Source organism: Chiloscyllium punctatum, chromosome 38 (assembly GCF_047496795.1).
Source record: "Chiloscyllium punctatum isolate Juve2018m chromosome 38, sChiPun1.3, whole genome shotgun sequence".
Classification (NCBI taxonomy): domain Eukaryota; kingdom Metazoa; phylum Chordata; class Chondrichthyes; order Orectolobiformes; family Hemiscylliidae; genus Chiloscyllium; species Chiloscyllium punctatum.
The window spans coordinates 11,477,734-11,496,453 of NC_092776.1; the positions used below are offsets into that span (position 1 = coordinate 11,477,734).

Here is an 18,720-nt window from a genome sequence, read left to right on the forward strand (position 1 = left end):
CCCCTAATCGTCTTGTACACCTCTATTATGTCACCCCTAAACCTTCTTTTCTCCAATAGAAACAACCCCAAGTGCCTCAGCCTTTCCTCATACGATTTTCCTACCATACCAGGCAACATTCTCGTAAACCTCCTCTGCACCCGTTCCAGTGCCTCCACATCCTTCCTATAGTATGGCGACCAAAACTGCACACAATACTGCAGATGCGGCCGCACCAGAGTCTTATACAACTGCAACATGACCTCAGGACTCCGGAACTCAATTCCTCTACCAATAAAAGCCAGTACGCCATATGCCTTCTTCACCACACTATTTACCTGGGTGGCAACTTTCAAAGATCTGTGTACATGGACACCAAGATCCCTCTGCTCATCCACACTACCAAGTATCCGACCATTAGCCCAGTACCCCATCTTTTTGTTACTCTTACCAAAGTGAATCACCTCACACTTAGCTACATTGAACTCCATTTGCCACCTTTCTGCCCAGCTCTGCAGCTTATCTATATCCCACTGTAACCTGTCACATCCTTCCTCACTGTCAACAACTCCTCCGACTTTCGTATCATCCGCAAACTTGCTCACCCAACCTTCTATCCCCTCCTCCACGTCATTTATAAAAATGACAAACAGCAATGGTCCCAAAACAGATCCTTGCGGAACACCGCTAGTAATGGCACTCCAAGATGAACCTTTACCATCAACTACTACCCTCTGTCTTCTTCCAGCCAGCCAATTCCTAATCCAAACCTCCAACTCACCCTCAATGCCATACCGCTGTATTTTTTGCAGTAGCCTACCATGGGGAACCTTATCAAATGCCTTACTAAAATCCATATACACCACATCTACCGCTTTCCCCTCGTCCACGTCCTTAGTCATCTTCTCAAAGAATTCAATAAGGTTTGTGAGGCACGACCTACCCTTCACAAAACCATGCTGACTATTCCTTGATCACATTATTCCTATCCAGATGTTCATAAATCCTATCCCTTACAATTCTCTCTAAGACTTTGCCCACAACAGAAGTGAGACTCATCGGCCTATAGTTACTAGGGTTATCCCTACTCCCCTTCTTGAACAAGGGAACCACATTTTATAGCCTCCAGTCTTCTGGCACTATTTCTGTAGACAACGAGGACATAAAAATCAAGGCCAATGGCTCTGCAATCTCCTCCCGTGCTTCCCAGAGAATCCTAGGATAAATGCCATCAGGCCCAGGGGACTTATCTATTTTCACCCTTTCCAGAACTTCCAACACCTCTTCCCTACATACCTCAAAGCCATCCATTCTACTTAATTGTGACTCAGTATTCACATCGGCAACAATGTCCTGTTCCTGAGTGAATACTGACGAAAAGTATTCATTCAGTGACTCCCCAATCTCTTCAGCCTCCACAAGCAACTTCCCACTACTATCCTTGACTGGACGTATTCCTACCCTAGTCATTCTTTTATTCCTGACATACCTGTAGAAAGCCTTAGGATTTTCCCTAATCCTACCAACTAAGGACTTTTCATGTCCCCTCCTTGTTGCTCTTAGCTCTCTCTTCAGGTCCTTCCTGGCTACCTTATAACTCTCCATCGCCCCAATTGAACCTTCACGCCTCATCTTTACATAGGCCACCCTCTTCCCTTTAACAAGGGATTCCAATTCCTTATTAAACCACGGCTCCCTCACACGACCCTTTCCTCCCTGCCTGACAGGTACATACTTATCAAGGACACTCAATAGTTGCTCCTTGAACAAGCTCCACATATCAATTACGCCCTTGCCTTGAAGCCTACCTTTCCAAGCCACGCATCCTAAGTCATGCCTCACCGCATCATAATTTCCCTGCCCCCAGCTATAACTCTTACGCTGCAGTGCACACTTATCCCTCTCCATCACTAAAGTAAAAGTCACCGAATTGTGGTCACTGTCCCCAAAGTGCTCACCTACCTCTAATTCTAACATCTGGCCTGGTTTGTTACCCAGAACCAAATCCAGTATGGCCTCACCTCTTGTTGGCCTATCTACATATTGTGTCAGGAAACCCTCCTGCACACATTGGACAAACACCAACCCATCTAATGAACTTGAGCTACAGCTTTCCCAATCAATATCAGAAAAGTTAAAGGCCCCCATAACAACCACCCTATTACTTTCACTCTTCTCCTGAATCATCCTTGGAATCCTTTCTTCTACGTTTCTAGGACTATTAGGAGGCCTGTAAAAGACTCCTAACAGAGTGACCTCACCTTTCCTATTTCTAACCTCAGCCCAAACTACCTCAGATGGCAAGTCTTCATCCATCGTCCTTTCCACCGCTGTAATACTATCTTTGACAAGCAATGCCACACCTCCCCCTCTTTTACCCCCACTTCTGACCCTACTAAAACATTTAAACCCTGGAACCTGCAACCTGCAACCTGTCCCTGCTCTACCCATGTCTCCGTAATAGCCACAACATCGAAGTCCCAGGTACCAACCCACGCTGTAAGTTCACCTACCTTATTTAGTATACTTCTTGCATTGAAGTATACACACTTCAAGCCACTTTCCTGTTTACAGGCACCCTTCTTTGAGATTGATGCCATGTTCCTAACCTCCCTACACTCCAGATCCTGCACCCTAAAGCTACAGTCTAGGTTCCCATGCCCCTGCAGAGTTAGTTTAAACCCCCCCCCCACCCCTCCAAGAGCACTAGCAAACCTCCCGCCAAGGATACTGGTGCCCCTCAGGTTCAGGTGTAGACCATCCTGTTCATAGAGGTCCCACCTTCCCCAGAAAGAACCCCAGTTATCCAAATACCGGAATCCCTCCCTCCTGCACCATCCCTGTAGCCACGCGTTTAACTGTTCTCTCTCCCTATTCCTCGACTCTCTATCATGTGGCACACGTAACAAAGCAGAGACAACAACTCTGTTCGTTCTAACTCTGAGCTTCCAACCTAGCTCCCTGAAAGCCTGCCTAACATCCTCAGCCCTCCTCCTACATATTGTGTCAGGAAACCCTCCTGCACACATTAGACAAACACCGACCCATCTAACGAACTTGAGCTATAGCTTTCCCAATCAACATCAGGAAAGTTAAAGACCCCAGATTCCTGAAGAAGGGCTGATGCCCGAAACGTCGATTCTCCTGTTCCTTGGATGCTGCCTGACCTGCTGCGCTTTTCCAGCAACACACTATAGAACTATACTCCTACTCGGGTGTCATTTAGGCAAGCTTTTCACCGCCTAAAATGTTAAAAGCACTTTGAGATACATGTAAGAAAACGTTGTTAAGATTCCTTTATAAACAGTGAAAGGCAAATTGTCAGACTTGACAAGAAACTTGGCGATTCTAAGAGAATTAAGTAATACATGGAAGTAGTGCAAGAAGGTGAAGTCAAGGTAAGAAATCAGCAATGATTTATGCTACATGGCAAAGCAGGTTTGAAGGGATTGTTCCTATTTCTTATTTTCAAGTTGCATTTCAGGGCACTACTGAAGGTAAGAGAAATCAGGAAAAATAGCATGAGTTGAGTACCAATAGTTCAGTGCCATTGGGTTTGACTTTTAATTGTCTGTACGCTGTGCAAAATAAGCCCCTTGCGATAGGTAGAGAGTACTGCAGACATAACCTGTGCTGATTAGGTATCTTGGGGGTGGGGGTGGGCCGTGCAATTGAGTAAGAGAAAGAAATGTACCCAAGCCATACGAACACAGTTAAAAATACTAGGAATTGGAGCTCATTTTGCGGCTCATTTTCCTTAAAACGAGTGTGGCACAACTCTGAGCGGTTTTCACATCAATCCTGGCCTATTCCAATCTTAACATGTTAACTAAAAACCAATGCAGCTTGTCCAAACGAAATCAAGGAAATTGAACACTAAGAAAATAACAATGATCTCTTCTCCTGGTGTATGCAATGCTTGAACTCTTGACCACAGACACAAATCGGACTTGACACTGATATTTCATTAAATCCTATTAGAATTCCACAAGGTTTTTTTATGGTTGGAATAACAGTTCTGCTTAAAAAATAAATTGCCCAAATTCACTTGATATTCGGTTTTATTCTCTCTCCACCCCTTTCCTCAATGATCTCATTTGGGACGGCATGAACATAAATTTAGATAGGTGTGTAAAAGGAACAAGCAATCCGATCAAAAGTGGCAGAGACGGGGAATACACAACACATCTCCCTATCCTATTGGAAAGGAGAGCAAGGGAAAGAATTTAGGTGTGAGGGCAAACTGATGGACAGCTACCTTTGATTGTTTCTAATGAATGGTCATGCCTGAAGTTTTAACTTACCCTTTTTTCACCCTGCTGCCAGAATAACATTCCATCGTTCTGCAACTTGCAGCAATAGTTCACAGCCAATATCCATCTCTCAATCGTGATCTCATTTACTTTTGCTGTTGTGGAATTTGCTGTGCTAAAATTGGCAGCTGCATCTTCTACAACAGTGCCACACTCGAAAAGAATGTCATCTGCTGTATGATGTTTTAGGACGCCCATAGGACACCCATATCTGTTGTATGATGTTTTAGGATGCTCTTGAGTGGTGCTGTGCAAGTGTAGTTCTTGCTTTATTTTTGAGACCAATATTCTGATGACTTCACTTGTATAAATTGTTGAACAATAAATCCGTGGTGCTCCTGTAACGTAACAGCCTTAAATCAGCTCACCATGCTCACCAGGCCACACTGTTGTAGCTCAGGTCAATAAATCCAGCTGTCTGCAACTCCTTGATTTGGACGCCAGAGTTTAGCACCCAAGTGGCTGAATGCATAGCTGTCAACAGTGTTGTAGTTAAATTCAGATGTGCAAGGGGCCAGAATTGACACAGCAGAGAGATTGTTGCCACCTTACTACAGCAAAATACTGCAGATGCTGCAAGTCCAAAACAAAACAAAAAAATACTAGAAATGCTCAGAAGGTCAGAGTGTCTGTAGAGAGAGAAAGACAATTAATATTTCAGGTCAATGATTCTTCCACGTTCCCAGCATTCTCAGTCTTTAACTCAGAGTGCTGTTATGCAAACAGGTGCAGTTTGGCAACATCTTCCTTCTCCGGAAATATAGGAACTAACAGCAGAAGTAGGCAATTTGGCCCTTAGAGCCTGCTCTGCCATCCAAGAGGTACACAACTGATCCTTTATCACAACACCATCTTCCTGTGATTTCCCAATACAGTTTGAGGTCTTTAAAACCTAAGAACATATCTGTCCTTCTATAATATATTCAAGTGACTTGACCTCCAAGGCCTTTCGGGGTAGAGAATTCCACAGATTCACTACCCTTTGAGTGAAGAAAGAAGAGCTGAAAAGTGGCATTGCTTCTGACTAAACTGCTCAAGGCACAGTTGCAATATGATCGGGAGTTTTTAAATGGAGTTGCAATACTATATGAAGTAGAGGCTGGGCAGTTACTAAGTGCATTTAGACAGAAGCAGCTGTCTAATACAACCATTCAACTTTTAAAGAAAAATGAGTACTTTAACCACCCCGCCAATCCCACTCCTCGAGCTTTTTAAGTCAACGAGATGGAAACACGGAAACAGACCTTTCGGTCCAACCAGTTTGTGCCAACCAGATATTCTGAATTAATCTAGTTCTTTTTGCCAGCATTTGGCCCAGCATTCTTCTTGTACCCTTCCAGATGCCTTTTAAAATGTTGCAATTGTACCAGCCTCCACCACTTCCTCTGGCAGCTCATTCCTTACATGCACCACCCTCTGTGTGAAAAAGTTGCCCCTTAGGTCCCTTTTAAATCCTTCCCCTCTCACCTTAAACCTATATCCTCTAGCTTTGGACTCCCCCACCCCAAGAAAAAAGACATTGGCTAGTCACCCTATCCATGCCCCTCATGATTTTAGAAACCCAGCCCATTTCAGCCTCTCCCAATTGCTCAAACCCTCCAACTCTGGCAACACCTTCGTCAATCTTTTCTGAACCCTTTCAAGTTGTACAACACCTTCCTATAGCAGGGAGACCAGTATTTCAAAAGTCAACTAATCAATGTTCTTTCAAATCCTATACACAATGCTGTGACCAATAAAGACAAGCATACCAAACACCTTTTTAACTATCCTGTCTAACTGCAATTATACTTTCAAGGAACTAAGAATCTGCATACCAAGGTGTCTTTATTCAGCAACACTACCCAGGACAAGTTTTGTGAAGATTTGCAGCTCAGGTTGAGATTCTGGATGTAGGTTTGCTTGCTGAGCTGGAAAGTTCATTTTCATATGTTTTGTCATCATGCTGGGTAGCATCAGTGAGTCTCTGGTGAAGCACTGGTGTTATGTTCTGCTTGTTATTTATGTGGCCAGATTTCTGTGGGTTAATGACGTCATTTCCTGTTTTTGTCACAGTCGATTCAGATCCTATCTACCTCTGAATAAAAGAAATGACATCACTGAGACAGAAATAACATCACCAACCCAAGGAAATCTAAACACATAACTAGCAACCAGGACCTAACGCCAGCATTTCCCTGGAGGCTCACTAATGAAGTTACCTAGCATGCTGATGAAACATCTGAAAACGAACCTCCCAGCTCCGCGAGCAAATTTACATCCAGAACTACCCAGGACCTTACCATTAAGTATATAAGCTCTGCCCCGATTTGTTTTTCCAAAATGCAGCACCTCATATTTATCTAAATTAAATTCCATCTGCCACTCCTCGGTCCATCAACCCATCTGATCGAGGTCCTGTTGCACTCTGAGGTAACCTTCTCACTGTCCACTACACCTCCAATTTTGCTGTCATCTGCAAACTAACTATACCTCCTACGTTCACATCCAAATCATTTATATAAATGACAAAAGGGCATGGACCCAGCACGAATCCTTGTGCACACCACAGGTTACAAGCCTCCAGCCTGAAAAGCAACCCTCCACTATCAGCCTCCAGCCTGAAAAGCAACCCTCCACTATCTGTCTCCTACCTTTCAGCCAGTTCTGTATCAAAATGCCTAGTTGTCCATGTTCGCCATGTGATGTAATCTTGCTAACCAGCCTACCATGTGGAACCTTGCTGAATGCCTTACTGAAGTCCATATAGATCATGACCACCACTCTGCTCTCTGCCTTCATCAATCCTTTTCGCTATATCTTCAAAAAACTCAATTAGGTTAGTGAGACATGATTTCCCACACACAAAACCATTCCTAATCAGCCCTTGCTTTTCTAAATCCTGTCCCTGAGGATCCCCTCCAACAAACTGTCCACCGACAAGATCAGGCTCACTGGTCTTTAGGATTTTCCTTACCACCTTTCTTAAATATTGGCACAACCTTCAGTCTTCCAGCACCTCACCTGTAGCTTTTGATCATACAAATATCTCAGCAAGGGGCCCAGTAATCAGTTCCCTAGCTTCCCACAAAGTTCTAGGGTACACCTGATCAGATCCCAGAGATTTATCAGTTTTTATGTGTTTTAAGATGTCCATCATCTCTTCCTGTGTCATATAGACATTTTCCAACACATTGCCATTTATTTCCCCAAGGTCTCTCGCTTGTATATCCTTATCCACAGTAAACACAATTGCAAAATACTCTTTTAGTGTCTCCCCCATTTCCTGCGGTCTTGCTGATCTTTAAGGGGTCCTTATCTCTCCCTAGTTACCCTTTTGTTCTTAACATATTTGTAGAATCCATTTGAATTCTCATCTATATTTGTCAATCTCATGTTCCCTCCTTTTTGTCCTCCTGATTTCCTCTTGAATGTATTCCTACTGCCATTACACTCTTCTAGGGATTAGTTGTGATTTGGTCAAAATTTATAAACTGCTACGAAATTAGAAAACAAAAGGCCATCAAATTTCAGGAACACAGAGTCAAGCTTGCACAGAGGGGGCATGATAAGTAATAGTGCCTTTTCCTTCCTCAGAACTTCCATCCTTCTCCATGTCACTCTCTTGGCCAAAATATTGTTGCCATTTGTACAATAATAAGGGAGCCCTGAAAAAGGATTAGCAAGTCAGCAACAAAATTACATCAAAGAGTGGTGAAAATTAATTTAACTTTGAAAAGTGAACTAGATATCAACATCAAAACTACTTGCCCGACCAACAGAAAAGAGGAAGGTGTGGATTACGTAATTCAGCAACAGGTCTTTCGCTGGTACTAAGAAACTTTGGGTGCACACCTTGCCCAGTGAGGAATGCTAGAAAGTCTAGCAGCTCTGTTGAACAGATGTCATCAGAGAGGCAGTGGTTGCTCCCAGTACTACACTGACCCGGGTCCTCGAGACCACTGGCTACTAGGGTACAGGTGAGTCGTGAATAGCGTGAATCATGGCGAAATGGACTTGGCAGGCCCTTCCTAATGTTGAGTGTCTTCATCAGGCACTAAGTATCTTTGAACAAGGGATTCCACTCACTTGAAAACGGAGAAGCCACAAGCAGCCAAATGGGTGGCTTCTCCTTGTGTGGCAAGCTGACTATCAAGCCCTGATGAAGGGCTCTAGCCCGAAACGTCGATTCTCCTGCTCTCGGATACTGTCTCACCTGCTGTGCTTTTCCAGCACCACACCCTCGACTCTGATCTCCAACATCTGCAATCCTCACTTTCTCCGAGTTGATTTCAACCCTACTGATCCCACATGGACTCCGGATTACATTCAGAAAAGATTCCTCACGAAGGGCTTATGCCCAAAACGTTGATTCTCCGACTCTTTGAATGCTGCCTAACGTGCTGTGCTTTTCCAGCACCACTCTCTCGTCTCTGATCTCCAGTATCTGCAGTCCTCACTTTCTCCAAGGTGACTATCAATTCCAGTTGTAGTCTAATGAGGCCATTAAATGGAAATCCACACCCCACTCAATGACCTCAACTGAAGGAAAGGAGCAAATGCGGGGCCCTCTTGTATCAGTGGTAGTGTCCTTACCCATGGACCGACCCAAGTTCCAGTCCCACCTGTTCCAGAGGTGTGTAATAACATCCCTGAACCGGTTGATTAGAAAAGTAGGCTAAATAAAAAGAAAGCAAAGACCGTCTGCAAGTCCTTCCCGAGTGGGCATAAATCAAGTCGAAAATGAGAAGGTTATGCCTCCCATCTGATTAAGTACTCCCATCGCAGGGCTGAGCATTAAATTCCACTCTTATTAAATCATTTGACTATCCAATCAGCAAAACTGAAGCTGCGGCTGAGTCACTGCTTACACTTCACATCAGCTCTGATGAAGAATCATCTCGTCTCAGAAAAACCTGCGGATACTGTAATTCGGAAACAAAACCAGGAATTGCTGAGGAAGGATCACCCAACCCGCAATATTAACTCTGACTTCTCTCCACAGTTACTGCCAGACCTGCTGAGTTTTTCCAGCAATTTCTGTTTGGAGTCATTTAGACTCTAAATGTTAGCTTGCTTGCTCTCCATGGATGCTGCCTGACTCACTGATCTCCTGCATATTTTGTTTTCAGTACAAGTGAGAATGGGAATGTGAGGACAAGGACAGGATAAATCATAAGAACAATACATTGTTCAGTCATTTAGCACTTTGATAAAGTTTTGAGATTAACAAAGTGACGGTAAAAGGTATTAACTACATGGTTTGAAGAGATGCAAGGGAGATGATGTCTTAACACTTCCTGACATTGGCTTTTTCTCAGGATGGAAAGGTCAACTACAAGAGGGCACAGGTTCATGGTGAGGTGGGGGGGGGAGGGAGTTTGGGGAGAAGTGCAGGAAAAAGTTTTCTAACAGAGGGTGGTGAGTGCCTGGAACATACGGTCAGTGGAGGTGGTGGAAGCAGGCACATTGGAATGCTTGAGGTGTATCATGATAGACACATGAATGGGAAACCGACAGAGGGATAAAAACTGTGCATGGGTCAATAAGTACTGGGTCAAAATGAGGACTAGGAATAGGTGCAGGCTTGGTGGGCCGAAAGGCCAGTTCCTGTGCATACTGTATTGTATTATTGCTAATCTCCTCTCAGCTTTTGACAATGATCGTTTTAATGCACAAAAGTTCATAGAATCATAGAACACTCCTACAGTGTGGGAGGAGGCCATTCAGCCCACCTAGTCCACATTGATCCTCTGAAGATCATCCCACTCAGATCCACACCCTTATCCTCATAAGGCCACATACACCATAGCCAACCCACCCAACCTGCACATCCCTGGACACTATGGGCAATTTAGCGCGGCCAATCCATCTAACCTGCACATCTTCGGACTGTGGGAGGAAAGCCGTGCATCTGGAGGGAATCCACACAAACAAGGGGAGATTGTGCAAACTCCAAACAGTTGCCCGTTGGTGGAATCAAACCCGGGTCGCTGGTGTGGGAGGCAGCAGTGCTAACCACTGAGCCACCAATGGTTGGAGGAAAACAGCACTTTCGTTAAATTAAAAGTTATATTTGTCAGTAAATACAATCGCAAGAGTAACACGTTATACGTAAATGGGTGTTTCTGACAATTGAAACAATACCCAAGTTGGAGGTTAGATTGGACTCTATTAAACAGTGCCTTCTGTGCCTTACGTTTAACCCACTGATTTCCCCAGCCCTCTCCACCTCTCTTCCCCGCTCCCCCCCCACCCCCCCATCACCACAACCCTCCTTGGTCATCTTCGTCTCTCAATTCCTTAATCCTAGGAAACAGAATAAAATGCAGAGAGCTTGAATTTAATGGCTTCCTGTTATTTGTCAAAGATTGGAGACATTTGAGGAAACACAGCAAACACTGACTTGTGAAAGTCAGCTGGACAGCAAGATTTGTGACACAGAACATGATGCCTTTCCACCCTCCAACATGCTGCACAGAAGTTCCAGCTGAATTTGAAACAGTGAACTAAAGGGTCGGTTCATGTCAAATCACTTTCCCTAATTCACCAGATTAAACAGTGGTGCCAGATACAATCAGAGCAATGGCTGATTTGGCTCAAATGGTATACATGACTGTCTCATGCATTATAATTCTAACCACTCTTACTAAGTATGTCAGCTTGTTTAAAATATCTAACTCCTGTGATTCTTCAAGCAGTTACTATCTGAAGGCTGCAATTCATTCAGAGTGAATTGCAGATAAAACAAAGCACTCTCAGTCCTTACTTATGTGGTCTCTCATGTAAACTAAATGGCAGTCTCCTTTTCACGGTTTGACAGGGAAATTGTATTTTGCTGGGATTTCTGCACAGTTATGAGCAACATAATCCTTTCATTACAACAGAAAAAGAAGGAAATTGCACTGATCTACCATCTCAGGATGATTTCAAGAGTCTCACAATTAATGAAGGAGTCTCAACATACGGTTTGCAATGCAGTGGAGCATGGCAGTCAGTTTGCAAAGTGTAAGCTCCCACAAACAGCAATGTGATAATGATCAGATAATCTATCTTAACAATGACAATTAAGGGATAAATACTCGATAGAATATGGGGTAAACTTCAACAGCTTCTTCAAACAAGAAAAAACAAGAACTGCGGATGCAGGAAATCAGAAACAAAATCAGAGGTTGCTGGAAAAATTCAGCAGGTCTGGCATCATTTGTGCAGAAAAAGCAAAGTTAATGTTTTTGGTCCAACGACCCTTAGAACATAGAAACGTACAGCACAGAACAAGCCCTTTGGCCCACGATGTTGTGCTGAAGATTAATTCTAATGTAAAATAAAATAACTTAACCTACGCACCCCTCAATTCACTGTTGCCCACGTGCATGTCCAGCAGTCGCTTAAATGTCCCCAATGACTCTGCTTCCACCACCCACTACTTTTGGCAAAGCATTCCATGCATTCACAACTCTCAGCGTAAAGAACCTTCCTCTGACATCTCCTCTATACCTTTCTCCTAATATCTTCAAACTATAACTCCTCGTGCCAGTCAATCCTGCGCTGGGGAAAAGTCTCTGGCTATTGACTCTATCCATTCCTCTCATTATCGTGTATACCTCGATCAGGTGACCTCTCTTCCTCCTCCTCTCCAGAGAGAAAAGTCTGAGCTTAGTCAACCTTTCTTCATAAGGCAAGCCCTCTGGTCCAGGCAGCATCCTGGTAAACCTCCTTTGCACCCTCTCCAAAGCCTCTGTATCTTTCCTATGTAGGGCGACCAGAACTGGACACAATATTGTACCCCAAAGATTCAGCAGTTGAAGAAATGTCATCACATTCTGCAACTGCTTCCTGATGCTATGAATGCAATGATCTTGAGTAAAACATCCAAAGACTCCTTTCAAATGCAGGATGAGTTCAAGGCAAAGCCGAGTGTTAGCCTGTATTATTTACAGCAAGTGTTTGACAACAAAATCTTGTAACTCACAAGACTCCAAGTTTGCAAAGTAGGCATCAGCACTATTCACCAGTATGTCACAGAGATTTGTACCACTTATCGCCAACACTTAAAAGAGCTAGAGAAATTCCAGCAGCAACTTCTCTGTCAGATTCAACAGGAGGATGGTCAAACAAATGCTGGTGTCTTTCTTGAAGCCAGCTCTATTAACATTCGGGCAACACTCCTGTGATAAAATCAACTCCTATGAACTGGATACTGCATCCAGTTGGTCAAAAATCACCTCACGTTGAAGTTTTTTTTAAAAAACTCTCAAATAACGAGTATTCTAGGGGAAGGTAAAGAAAACACTCCAAAGACACTCAGAAGTTGTCCTCGAAGGATGTCTGCATCAACATTAATGACTGGAAGGAACTTGGTACCAATCATTCAACCATGCCCACCAAGCTTAATCACACTGAGTCACTGTACAATGAGGCATAGCAGCAGCAATAGAAGGAAACAAAGGAAGCAAATTCCAAATGCTCCATTCTGTCTAATGGGGCATACCCAAACACCTGTAGGTCAAGAATTGACCTGTTCAGTTACATGAAGACCCATGACAGAAACTCTCAACTCTTGAGCAGACATACTCCCCAAGTCAAGGAATATCAGTCAAAGATTGGCACAAGCTTTCTTTTTCCAGATATAAAAAGCAATGCACTGCAATTCTCAATTATCATAGAGGGATCTGAACTGAGTCTGCAAAATTGTTAATCAAGTTTTACAACCTCTAATCCTTCTTTCATTGTCTCAATTATCAACATGCTTGCAGTCTGGTGAACTCAACTTTGATTTTTCAAAAGTGAACAGCCTATTCAACTCCCTACATTTTAACAGTGATTGCATTTCAAAAGTATTTTAACAGTTGTAAAATGCTTTGGGGCAACCTGAATATATGAAAGGCACAACAGAATGCAAGTTCATTCTTCTCCTTTCTTACCAATTGTCATCAGTTCATACCAATTGAGGAAAACTATCCCAATGTCAATTATTAATACATATGAAAAGGATATCACTGCTAATTGTTCATTTTTTTGAACTAATGCATTATTTTTGGTAACTCTACCTTCCAAAACACTGTTGCAGTACAGAATAATTTTCAAACACCCAGTCAGCACCAAACAGTTCCGAGACATATACAGAATGGGATTAAATGCAAAGTAAAGCTCCCTCTGTACTGTTCCCATCAAACATTCCCATGGCCGATATAGTACAGCAACAGTTTCAGATTAAGTTCCCTCTCCACTTTTAAAGTGAAAGTAAAGCATCCTCGACACTATCCACATCAAACACTACTGATATCATCAAACACTTCCAGAACACATACAGCATGGGGTTAGATACACAGTGAAGTTACATTAGCAACACTGCTCAAAGATGCAGTGGAGAGATGCAAAGTGAAGCTCCTTTTGTGCTGTCCATTAAGATTACTTTGTCAGACACTGAGGGTTATATGTAGATTCAAGTTTTCTGCCCGTAGGAAGAATATGGCTCAGCTCCAGCAGCCCCTGCTGCACCAAGCCACTTAGTAAGTTTAAAAGGATGTCTAATGGTAAAGATTCCTCTTGAAATGAAGTGTAAACTGATAATATTTTTAATCATGATGCCAAGTAACAAGACAGAGCCTCCATCAAACAAAACTCTCAGAACAAGACTGGGAGCTGTAAAATAAAAAGAACAGAATGTGCAATGTGAAGAGGTTATTAAAACTTGAAGTATTTTTCAGAACAGGTGCACAGCTAGGACTTAGGCAGGGATCCAATTTAGAGGAAATCAGTTGCTATTCACACTGAAAGCAACTGTAAAGCCACAAGAAAACAATTCCAAAGGAGGAGGGTAAAGTAGGTTGTAGGTTTGCTGACTAGAGGCAGTATTTGCTGCCCATTTCAAATCGCCCTGGATAGGTTGCTTGCTTGGGTCATTTCAGAGGGCAGTTAAGAGTCAATCACATTGCTGTGGGTCTGGAGTCACATGACAGTCAGACCATGCAAGCAAGATAAACAGGCTGCAGGCTGGTAGAACACAGCAAGCCAGGCAGCACCAAGAGGTGGAGAAGTTGACGTTTCGGGTGTAACCCTTCTTCAGGGCTTCTCGTCAGAATCATCTACTTCCCCACCTCCCGATACTACCTGGCTTGCTGTGTTCTTCCAGCCTCCTGCCTGGATTCCAGCATCTGCAGTTTTGTTTTGTCTCAGACCATGCAAGGAAGGCAGATTTTCTTTTTAACCATCTGCCATGGTGGGATTCCCCAGAACGTTAATCTGGATTTCTGGTTTCTTCCAAGTGTAGGATCCATAACAGAGATCTTCGGGTGGCATTAAGGGTCACAGGACTGGAATGCTAGTCATGGGTTTTTAAACAGTGTTGGTAGGACATAAACTTTCCGAGACAGAATAGAGGAAAACATCTTGTATTTTGGTCAAACTGTAGTGTTTTGTAGTAACTGGGTCAGCTCTCAAAATTTGGAAAGACCAACAGAGGTCCTTTAAATCAGTGGCTCCCAATCTTTTCAGTTTCAAGGCACACATCAATCAGACAAATAATTCTACACTATGACCACTTTTTAAGTTGAACTGATGCCTCACAAACATCATGCTTACTTGCATTTACCCTGAGTTCCAGCCTTACTACAGAGGTTTGCAATATAGTGCATATATCAAGCTAAAGAAGGATCAAAAATTAACGCCTTGCACCCATTGGCAACAAATACACCATCTTTGACTGGGAGCACAGAGATGTTTCAAAATCTGCTCAACTCAACTAATTCTAACGACAGGTGAACACAGCAAAATGCAAAGTAGGATAAACTGCAATTTGTTGAGTTACTGGGAAACTTAGGACTACGTTGTGCACAGTATCGCAAGTCAATGCATGTATAGTCTAGGGGGCTTATGCATACACAGTTGGTAGAGATGGCTGCTATCAGCAGCTACTACTTTCAATAGTTGATGCCAAGGTTCTGGAGGAGATTGGAAGCATGGACACTATCTCAACACTCAGATAAAATGGCGTTGCTTCCCAAAATTTTCACGGCACACTTCTCACCTGCCGCAGCATACCATTCAATTAGGTCACATTAGTTGAAACCCACTGCTTTAGTTTGGTAGCACTCTGGAGAAAGAAACTGGGTGGCACAATGGTTAGCACCACAGCGACAGGGACCCAGGTTCAATTCCAACCTTGGGCAACTGCCTCTGTGTGGAGTTTGTACATTCTCCCTGCATCTGTGTGGATTTCTGCTGGGTGCTCCGGTTTCCTCCAACAACCAAAGATGCGCAGGTCAGGTGAACTGGCCACAGTAAATGCAGGTCTATAGGGATAGGGGGTGGGTTGGTGGGTGGGATACTCTTCGGAGGGTCAGTGCAGACACGATTGGCCAAATGACCTCTTTCTACACTACAGGGACTCTTGGTTTTGATTTAGAACTGGCAACTCGAAAGTAAGGTTGAACTCATCAGAGAGTTCCTGAAATATGTCAGGATTGGGAAAGCAATTTGATCCAAAAACCAAGGCAACACTGGAAGGAAGACAACAGATGTGAGAGCTCAGAGATCTAGAGGCGCAGCACGGTTGATGAAAACAAATTGAAGGGGATTCATGAAATCAGTGGGTGGTGCTGACTTTGGCTTTCTACTCAGTTCTCATGCAGCAATATCTCCAGAATACTCTTTCTATGCTGTCAGAGCATTAGGTTCCAGCCTTCCATGGTACTTTATTCTACAGTTTAACTCCAAAGCTAGGCTCTGAAAATCTTGAAATGAACAGTCTATATGTGGTCACTTCCAAAAGATCACACCAGAGAATAGAGAACAGTATACTAGCTACAACAGAAAGTCATAATTTATTAAAGTCCATTATAACACATGCTCCAAGAGAAGATTTACTAAGAGGTGTCAGCAAGAGCAAATGAGTGAGAGAGAGAGAGAAAAAAAGTTAAAAAAATTCCAGAGAAATAATACAATTTTATTTTAAATTGATGCAACATCACAGACGTTCACTAATTTATTAGAAATATCCTTCTGCATCTTCAAACTAAATTCTCCCACAAAATACTGGTTTAACGCATTTAACAAAAATTACATCAATTAAAATTTGGGGGAATGCAATTGCCACTTACCGTAGTTATTGGTGGGATAACGTTTCCGCAGTTTTTCAGTCAATTTGGAGACTTTGCTCCTGATGGGTTCATTCTTATTAAAAAATCCATTGTCCTGCATGGTCAGATCATAATCCCCAGTGCACTGTGGACCATCATCATCCTCCTAAAGACAAAATAAATCATCATCAGATCAAAGGTCCCTATAAGTTTTCATTAAATCTAAAACATACTAAGTGAACTTGGGAGAAAAAGCCAGTAGCTTTCACAATTGCACACCAAGTTTTGGTCCATATCAGGTGTTTAAACATGGTCATGGAGCCACAAGTAGATAACATATATGTTCTACTAGTTTGTGCTTATCCCAGGTTACTAATATGTAGAAATCTTGGAATTCTAGTTTAGGATTCACCATCAAATAGTTGAATAAGAAAAAGGAGTGATACAGGGCTGAATTGGTTAGGCTTCAAAAGGGAAGACAGGTAGGATTAAGTCAGTAAGAGACCTACAGTGAGCAATAATGAATGAACAAAATTATTATGAGATTAATAAATGCATTACAGCAGCAACAGGAAGACAACCTGGTTTTTGGTAGTTTGGGCCGAGGTCAGGGTTATCAACCCAACCTCCAGGCTTATTGAGGTTACTAGGCAGGAAAACACATACTCTCTTTAACACACCACCACTTACTCAAAAGTGGAATATAGCAAACTAAGAGTTATGTGCACCATTCAGGCTTTCGTGAATTATAAACTTGACGTGTTAAGTTGAACAGTTATTCAAACTGAGGACTGGCAGAAAAATGGAATTTGTCGAAAAAACAAAGACTAGGATTAATAACACATTGTTCGTCAGACCATGTTTCAAAAGTGTTCCAAATGTCATTACATTTACATACTTAAATGTAATTATTGCTATGATATAGATAAATGTGACTGTAATTTACCTGCAGTAAGATCACATTATAGAGATGTTTTTAATTGATTTATCATGATTATGTCTCAGCAGCAATGTCACCCAGGACACAGGAAACTCATCTTCAAAATGTGATATGGGGCCTCGCATGTTGATTGGTATGAATGGACAACACTGCTGATAGCGCAACACTCTGTCAGTATAGCACTGGAGCACCAGAGATTGTGTGCCTTAACTTCTTTTTGGAATGAGTTCCACAAAAGACTAAGTTCCTGCTGAAAGGTAATTTAGTGGGTGTTAGCTGTTCATTTAGCTGTATGGGAGCAGACCACTGGCGTTACCAGGTTATCTGGAGTAGCAAATCAGTACGTAATGTTCTCAGGGTAACTAGAGTTGAACAATAAATGTTGCCTTTCCAGCAATGTCCCAACCTAAAATCACATTTTGAATAGATTAGATTAAATTCCCTACAGCATGGAAACAGGCCCTTCAGCCCAACAAGTCTACATCAACCCTCTGAAGAGTAACCCACCCAGACTCATTTCTCTAAATTTACCCTTGACTAATGTACATAACACTATGGGCAATTTAGCATGGCCAGTTCACCTGACCTGCACATCTTTTGGAATGTGGGAAGAAACTGGAGCACCCAGAGGAAACCCACGCAGAAAGAGGGAGAATGTGCAAACTCTACGCAGTCACCCGAGGCCAGAATTGAACCCGCATCCCTCGCACTGTGAGGCAGCAGTGCTAATCACTGAGCCACTGTGCCACCCAAATTTTTATTGCGGCAATATAAATATTTACATCTGGAACTCTTAAGATTTTTTGTTTAAAATCCCTTAATTACAATCAATCTTTGTACAGAAAAAAACACTTTCAGAACGGGCACACTGAACTCCATGCCAAATATACAAAGTATTCAGAGGATTAAACATGCTTAACATACAACGCTTGCTCAAAATCGATACAATGAAAATCACAGATAGGTTATCGGATTTGTGCAGATATTATTTATTTAGTTTTATTAAGGATTGTCTGTCACATTGTTACCATGTCTTTCTCCCTCACATCTGGGTAAACTACCCAGCTGGTATAGATGGAAAGTCCATCATTTCGCCCATCCAGCCTTTTCCATTCATCTTGTTAATCAATTGGATAATTAGATATTAACTCCATCAACTGCCATGGTATTGTAACTACCTTAGCTCTAACCGCAAATTTTCATTCCTTACCTGAACCCCAATTTCACAGTTTATATTCACAGATCCCTAGAGTTAGCTTGTTTTGTAGGGTGACTTATGCAACAACAAATTGCATTTGCATTGCACATTTAATGCAGTAATCCACCAACACGCTTTACAAGAGCACTCTCAAACAAAATTTGACATCAATGCAAACAAGGGGCTACTGGTTCAGGTCATCAAACATTTGATCAAAAAGGCTTTATTTGA

The 18,720-nt window shown here is 42.5% G+C and overlaps 1 protein-coding gene across 7 annotated transcripts in view; it reads right to left on the reverse strand.

Annotated features, from left to right (window-relative positions):
* Window positions 1-18,720, reverse strand: part of zfyve27 (zinc finger, FYVE domain containing 27) — a 188,741-nt gene that overhangs the window by 89,375 nt on the left and 80,646 nt on the right. For all 7 annotated transcript variants that reach the window (XM_072557159.1, XM_072557158.1, XM_072557161.1 and 4 more), the window contains one exon: window positions 16,373-16,517. In XM_072557159.1, coding sequence (XP_072413260.1) covers window positions 16,373-16,517 — 145 coding nt within the window. The remainder of the gene's footprint in view (window positions 1-16,372; window positions 16,518-18,720) is intronic.